Source organism: Geotrypetes seraphini, chromosome 4 (genome assembly GCF_902459505.1).
Source record: "Geotrypetes seraphini chromosome 4, aGeoSer1.1, whole genome shotgun sequence".
NCBI classification, from domain to species: domain Eukaryota; kingdom Metazoa; phylum Chordata; class Amphibia; order Gymnophiona; family Dermophiidae; genus Geotrypetes; species Geotrypetes seraphini.
The window spans coordinates 36,518,930-36,526,768 of NC_047087.1; the positions used below are offsets into that span (position 1 = coordinate 36,518,930).

The 7,839-nt window shown below is 43.5% G+C and overlaps 1 protein-coding gene across 1 annotated transcript in view; it reads left to right on the plus strand.

Annotated features, from left to right (window-relative positions):
* The window catches only part of LOC117359413 (fatty acyl-CoA hydrolase precursor, medium chain-like), a 111,132-nt gene extending 105,997 nt beyond the window's left edge, over positions 1-5,135 (plus strand). The window contains exons 12-13 of the mRNA XM_033942146.1: positions 4,386-4,458; positions 4,579-5,135. Of these exons, the coding sequence (XP_033798037.1) occupies positions 4,386-4,458; positions 4,579-4,747 (242 nt within the window). The 3' untranslated portion in view covers positions 4,748-5,135. The remainder of the gene's footprint in view (positions 1-4,385; positions 4,459-4,578) is intronic.
* Positions 5,136-7,839: the final 2,704 nt, after the last annotated feature.

The following is a 7,839-nucleotide window of genomic DNA, read 5'->3' on the forward strand; positions in this document are numbered from 1 at the left end:
CTCAACTCCCTAAGCACCCTGGGGTGTAGGTTGTCAGGCCCCATTGCCTTGTTAACCTTGAGCTTTGACAGCTCACCGTAGACACTGCTGGGCGTAAACTCGAAGTTACTAAACGGGTCAACTGAGTCAACCCTTGTCTGTAGCTGAGGGCCAAGCCCCGGCGCTTCTCGGGTGAAGACTGAGCAGAAGTATTTATTTAACAGTTGGGCTTTTTCCGAATCCTTTTCCACATAGTCTCCATCTGGTTTCCTAAGATGTACAATCCCGCCTGAGTTTTTACTTCTGTCACTGATATATCTGAAGAAGGATTTATCTCCCTTCTGGATATTGACGGGACCTCTTCAAGGAGGACTCGACAAGCATGGATTGATGAGATAACCGTGAGTTGTCAAAGCCCTTGCGATGCACGGTTTTATACCTAGAGTCCAATTTTCCTGGAACAGCTGGTATGGTATAAGGTGTCTCCAGGCATTGACCAAAAGTCTGATCCAAAAGCTTATGAAGAGGAAGCTTAAGAGACTCTGCCGGAGGTTGAGGAAGATGCATGACTTAGATACTCCTTAGAGTATTTTGAGCCAGTATCTAAACAAAGATCTAAGTCCACAGCCATCTGACGAAGAAAAGATGAGAAAGAGAGCTGATCTGCCAATGCTTTGCCTCGAGAAGGACTCGAGGACGTCGAGGCAGCCTGGGTAGAAGATGAAGCTTCGGCATGAAAAAAGGTATCAAAAGAATACGGAGACTTAGACGAGGCAATCGAAACCACTGCATCCTTGAGGTTCGGCATTGGAGACCTTGATCAAGGAGTCGGTGTCGAAGAAAGAAGAGAATGAGGCTTAGTTGAAGAAGGTCGTTCTTTAGAAGAAGAATCATGCCTGGAAGTATGCCTCGATGAAGGCCTCGATCGTCGATGAGAACTGTGTCTGGAAGCAGATCTCGAAGATCGAGGAGACTTCACCTCGGAGACAGAAGCAGCCAATGCTATCAAAGAATGGATAGGACTGGAGGCTGTAGATCGAAGCTCCGGAGGCTTGGTGGAGGAACCTCAATGCACTCCCAAACACTCTGCTCTTTGTATAGAATGTGAGGATTCCTGCCGAGGCACTTGCAAAGATTCTTTTCCTTGCTTTACGTGCTTGGATGCCAGACCAGACACTCGCAGAGACTCTGCTCCCTGTAAAGAGTGTGTAAGCTCAGACTGAGGCAAAGGAAGCAGCTCGACCTCGTGGGAGTCTGCTGAATGCCCAGGCTGGATGAGAGGAAGAAGCTTCGGTCCCATATTAGTAAGGAACTGAATGAATTGCTTCTCCAACATGGTCTGGAAGGAAGCCGGCAAGGATGGATCCGCGTCTGAAACCGGACCACCTACTCTGGCTGGAGGTTCCACCGAGGTAGTGTGATTGTGTTTCGACTTGGAAGTCTTAGGCACTTTAATCACTACCAGTGGAAGTGGTTGCTGAGCTAGCTGACCTGAGGAAACAGGGGAAGATAGAGCAGATGTTATCGAAGAGAGAGCTGCTGCAAACGACGAAGGTCTGATGAGGCTCGAGGTGGAAGCTGTCGAAGCAGGAGGGGCCTCAGTCACTTTTGAAGTCGAGGGGTCAGGAAGAATCCATCCCGAAGAGCTTATCCACCAAAATACAACGACGGTTGAAGGCTCGAGGTTGTAGCGTAGCATAGCGCAGGAATGACTGCGGTTGATGTTTCGGCCCAAGGCACTTGAGGCATCAACGGTGAGAGACCGTAAGAGAAATCATAAGCTGGCACTTGCTACACCTCTTGAAGCCCGTGACAGGCCGGGACATAGAAGGAAAGATAGCCACCGCAAGATCGAAGCCCATGGGCTGAGGCCGAACGGCCTGTCCTTGCAAACGGACGGAAGATGAGAAATTTTTTTTTTAACTAAAAATGAAAGAAATACAAGAACAGCGATTCGTGAGGAAAAAAATACAAACCGCGGTTCAGAGAAGGCACGAAGTAACGAAGTTAACGCAGAGAGTCAAAGACGGACTTCTCGGCTCCGCGAAAAACTGAGAACCGAGGAGATGCGTCCTACGCTGGATGGGAAGGCACTTGCACATGCGCAGTGCGGGCAACTCAAAATTTCTAGTTTCTTCAAGTAAGTCTGCTTGTGAGGCGTCCGCATCCAGGCTCCGTCGATGAAGTCACCCATATGTGAGAATAGCTGCCTGCTTGTCCTGGGATAAACAAACATATTTAGTCCACAATATAGGAGATCAAGAAAAGAAATTAACTTCCAATAATTATCAAGTATCTTATATTAGAGTAACGGCAATAGATTGCTTTTCCTACAGCCGAATAGCAAGTCATATATCATTAGGCATGGTTACCAGCCCTTCTTTTGACTCAGTAAATTCTATAAGCTGTTTAGGCTCAAAAAAAGGAAAATTCTTATTCTGAAAAGATACATAACATTTAATGTATATTAAAGTGCAACAGTCTATGAGCAATGCAATGGTACAACATATGTCAGAACAAACTGGAAACTAGACCTTACACAGTCCGTGTTTTCGGCAATGAAATTGCCTTCCTCAGGGGTCCTGTCTCACACAGAGATTATCGAATGGACTCTTGAAGAGCATCTCAAAATCTTCAAGTCCAATTGGTAATCTCCATGTGAGACAGAACCCCTGAGGAAGGTAATTTCATTGCCAAAACACAGCTCATGTAGGGTCTAGTTTTTCATTTTGTTCTGACATATGTTGTACTATTGCATTGCATGACAAACTATTGCACTTAAAACTTAATGTTTATTAAAATATTAAAATTCATATCCCTGGGACTTCAGGAACTGGTTCTTTTTGTTACTTTGGATATCTTCCCTTGAGAACCACAACCCAGCCAGGTTTTCAAGATTTCCGTAGTGAATATGCATGTATGCAAATGGTTCTCATGCATATTCATTGTAGAAATCTTGATAACCCAAATGGGTTGGGGCCTTCTTGGACCATAGTTGCCTACTCTATATCTGCTACTGTTCATTACCTCAAGACCAGCCTTGGACTGGCTCTTAACTGCAAGAGGCCTAGAGCTATCACTGGCCCCCCCACTCCCTGGATGAGGCCTCTGGACTGGGAACCTGCTCACAATTTTGTTTTATGTAGTTATACACTAGTGGTAACTCCTATCCAGACAATTTATCTACATTAATCCAGCAACACTAGTATTAATAGTTTACTTGAAAAAAAAAAAAATGATCAAACACCACAATTATTGCTGCTTTCAAACATTACAAAACTTTGGAGTAAGACCAGGAAAGTTGCACTAAACGTACCAACATACAATTGGTATGAATGTATTATTTTCCTACCAATGACAAAATTTTAACATGGCTATTGGACCAAATCATTATTCTGTTTTTGTATAAAGTAAATCTTCAAACATTAAGAACATAAGCAATGCCTCTGCTGGGTCAGACCTGAGGTCCATCGTGCTCAGCAGTCCGCTCACGCGGCGGCCCCAAAAGATCCAGGACCTGTGCAGTAATCCTCTATCTATACCTCTCTATCCCTTTTTCCAGCAGGAAATTGTCCAATCCTTTCTTGAACTCCAGTACCGTACTCTGTCCTATTACGTCCTCTGGAAGCGCATTCCAGGTGTCCACCACACGCTGGGTAAAGAAAAACTTCCTAGCATTCGTTTTGAATCTGTCCCCTTTCAACTTTTCCGAATGCCCTCTTGTTCTTTTATGTTTTGAAAGTTTGAAGAATCTGTCCCTCTCTATGCCCTTATACACCCATATCTTCAGCCCCGCAAACATTATGCTGATGTCCTATGAATCATCAACCTCAAGACGACATGATCTTTGTTATCAACGTCCAAAATAGTTCATAATCAAAATTCCTCCAGTTTCAACCGTCTCTGCAGAATTGTGTCAAAGGCTTTGCTAAAATCAAAGTCCACATTTGTCTGACAAAACCTGCCTCTGGTGAAACCCACTGGATTCCTAGTCTCTGTTTTAGAAGAATTTCCATTAATTTACTTAGGACAGAGGTCAGACTGACCGGCCTGTAGTTCCCACCTTCTCCTTCAGCTTTTGTGGACAGGGACCACATCTGCCCTTCTCCATAGTGCTTGCTCGATTCACGATTCGAATCGGTTCACCCCCTCTTTTTTGTTTTACGAAGGTGTGCTACCCAATTTAGCGTGCGTGCTAAGTGTTAAACATGTCCATAGAATATAATGAACGTGTTAGTATTTAGCATGCACTAAATTGGCTAGCACACCTTAGTAAAAGGACCCCTAAATCTTTGAGCTTGTGAAATGCCGTACTTGGCATTATCGGTTTCTCATGCTCCTAGTTTGAGTATGAGTGCTGGTGGAGCATAATCATTAATGTTATGATACAAACTCTGCTCTTTCAGGTAATGCTACAGATGAAGAGAAAACCCTCAGCAGAAAAATGATGAAATACTGGGCAAACTTCGCTCGACGGGGGTAGGAATAGAGGCACACATGCTTTTATGATCTTAGAATGTAACATTATTGAGCTCTAATTTAGACCCTAATTTTTCTAAGCTAGCTTTTTTTTTTTTTTTTTTTTTTTTTTCTCCCCAGGAACCCAAATAGCAATGATTTGGTGCAGTGGTCAGTCTATGATGACAAAGAACAATATTTGGAGCTAAACTTAAAGCAGAAGATGGGAGCAAAACTGAAAAATAATCGTGTGAGTTTTTTTCAGATCCTGCCTGAAAAATTACAAGCCAGACAACATTCTGAGCTCTAATTTCAAGTACCTGCCACACGTGTAGTTTGGTAAAAGCAGAACAAATGGTTTTGTCCAAATTTAATTTTACAATGTTGGTACAGCTTTTGTTTTCCAAGAAAAGTATGGGCAATGACATGGAACTGTACCTCAAGGAATTTTTCTAGGAGTATTTGGGCTTCTCATGGAGCATGCACTCTTGTTATATGGGACTACCTCAGTCTGCTTTTCTCCACGGAACTGTTCAGATCTTTTTTTTTTTTTTCCCACATAGCTGAATCAAAGCCTATTTTGTTTCACTTATATTCTGATATATGAAATTTACTCAATTCTTATCTGAAGAAGATATTGCCATTGAAATATAATTAAAAGATGTTAGTTCAATAAAGTTATCTCATTTTCTTTCCTTTTCCTTTGTTTTATTTCTATTTATATCCTTAATAATAGAAACTGTGTGTGCTAGCGGACGGAGTATAAGGCTCATTCAGCCTGCATATTAACTCTGTTACAGTACCCCAAATCCCCCTTCTTACTCGACTTCCCAATTGCTAGGCATCCTCTGAACTTTTTGTGTCTGCAGGGAAGCTGATTCACTTTAACCCAGTGGTTCTCAACCCAATCTTCAGGACACGCCTAGCCCATGAGGTTTTCAGAATACCCATAATTAGGGTTACCAGATTTTCTGTTTTGAAAATCTGGTCCCCCTAGACCTGCCCCCAGGCCCGCCCAGTTCCACCTACCCCCCAATCCTGCCCTAGCCCCACCCCTTCTGCTTGCTCTTGTCGGGCAGGAAGGCATGCGCAGATGGCACTTGCATGTGATGTCATCGCGTGGCATCCACGCATGCACGGATGTCCTCCTGCCCGACAGTGATTTGTTCCAAGCTTCTCAAAACCTGGACAAAGTGCTGGGTTTTGAAAAGCCATCTGGTAACCCTACCCATAATGAATGTGTAAGAGATTTGCATACAATGGAGGTGGTGATGTAGATTTCTTTATGCGTAGTTATTTTAGTTATTTATATACTGCCTATTAATTGTCTAAGGGGTTTACATTCAGGTACTCAAGTAATTTGTTCCTATCTGTCCCTGGTGGGCTCATTCTATTTAACATACCTGAGGCAAAGGAGGATTGAGTGACTGACTTGCTCAGGGCCACAAGTAGCAGCATAAGGCTTGAACGCATAACCTCAGGGTGCTGAGGCTGTAGCTCTAATCACTAGGCCACACCTTCCTCAATGTATCCTGAAAACCTGACTGGACTAGGTGTTCTCAATCTCTAGTCTTCAAGACACACCCACTGGCTTAGCCACTGTCCTTTCCAAGAAGATAAAGTTGCCACTCTTGCCTCCTTTGAGCCTCCTAAGAATAGTGCAAATTCTATCACATAGGTGTCAATATACACACATGTGTGGACATATCTACCTATATAGAAGTAGTTGGCATGTGAAACTGCCCATATTTTGCCTTGTATATAGGTGGATATGTCCGCATGTGTTTACTCGCCTTACATAGCATATATTTGTACACATGGATGGGACCTGAGCAGGATCTCACATAGGTACCTTACAGAATACTGTAAGTGATGCATGTATCTCCAGCCCTAAATGCCAACACAACACCAGCTGTAGGATGGAACATAAGAACATAAGAATTGCCGCTGCTTGGTCAGACCAGTGGTCCATCATGCCTAGCAGTCCGTTCCCACGGTGGCCCTTAGGTCAAAGACCAGTGCCCTAACTGAGTCTAGCCTTACCTGGGTGCAAGTTATAGGTGTGTCTTTACTGGGTTAGATAAGTATTCTATAAGGGAAGCACCTTTGCTCCTTTCTAGAATAGGCTCCTTCTTGGCACCCTCTTATACAATTGCCCTACATGGTGATTGATTGCAGTTGTCTGGGTAGGTAGAACTGACATTTTAGCCATCGTGCTATGGCTTTCTTCAGGCTGTGCTGTGAGGTCTGCAGTTGTGTCTTTATATAAAGTGGGTCCTTCAACCTGATTGGCTGGCACTTGTGGCGATTGAGGAGGAAAGTCTGGTAACAAATTTAGAATTTTGGCAGGAAAGTTGGTTGGTCACATTTGAATTGTAGAGGGAAAGAACATTGCCGCCAGAATTTAAAATTGACCAAAGTCAGTTAGTACAATTTTTAATAAAATCCCAGAGAAAAGGGCTGGAAACGTTGACGTTCATCCATAGCGCAAGAATCTATCTTGTCAATAAAATGCATATTAAAATATCTTACTAGACAGCCGAGGACCTACGTTGTCTATTAAGATGTTTAAATGACCTTGTAACCAGAGGCATAGCCAGTCACTCAATTTTGGGTGGGCCTGAGCCCAGCGTGGATGGGCTCAAAAATCCCATCTGCCTTCTCTCCACCCCCGCTCCCCAGGCAACCGCTCACGTTTGAATGTACCAATTATGAGGAAACGGGCAGTGTCGGAGGGAAAGCTCTGGGCCCATGTGAGTACTGGTTGAGTTGCTGCTGGCAAAGCACTTGAAAAGGTATAGAAGTATTCAAATTTGAGGTATGATAGTATTCAAATTTAGGCTAAAAGATTACTTATGCAAGGCTTCTTTTAACTCCTAACTCCAACTCAGTTGTAAATAGGGTTATCAGATTTTACTGTTGTAAAATCTGGACCGATAGACCCACCCGCAACCTAGTGTCTTGCTTAGAGCTGTGTCGGGAGGGCATCTGTGCACGTGTAGGTTTGACATGTCACATGCATGTGTGTGATGTCACTGCGTTGCCTCCATGCATGCAAGGATGCCCTCCTGCTGCAGTTCCTAGCTGGAAGCTTTTCAAAACCCAGACAAGTGCTAGGTTTTGAAAAGCTGTCTGCACATGTCATCTAAAATGTAAATCTGGATGTCTGGTAATCCTAGACTTTTCAAAAACTTATGGATTTGAGTGTGAGCAAACCTCAGCCCAAGTGTACTTATCAGCAGAGAGAATATCCCTCAGCAACTTTGTCTGGATTTTGAGGTACACATGAATGTCTTTGCATGACCTGCTTAAAGTCATACTGCATGAACTAGAACAAAATCTTTTTGAGAGATTCAACCAGCACTAAAACAGAGAAATCAGCAATGCCTTTCACTCTTTAGC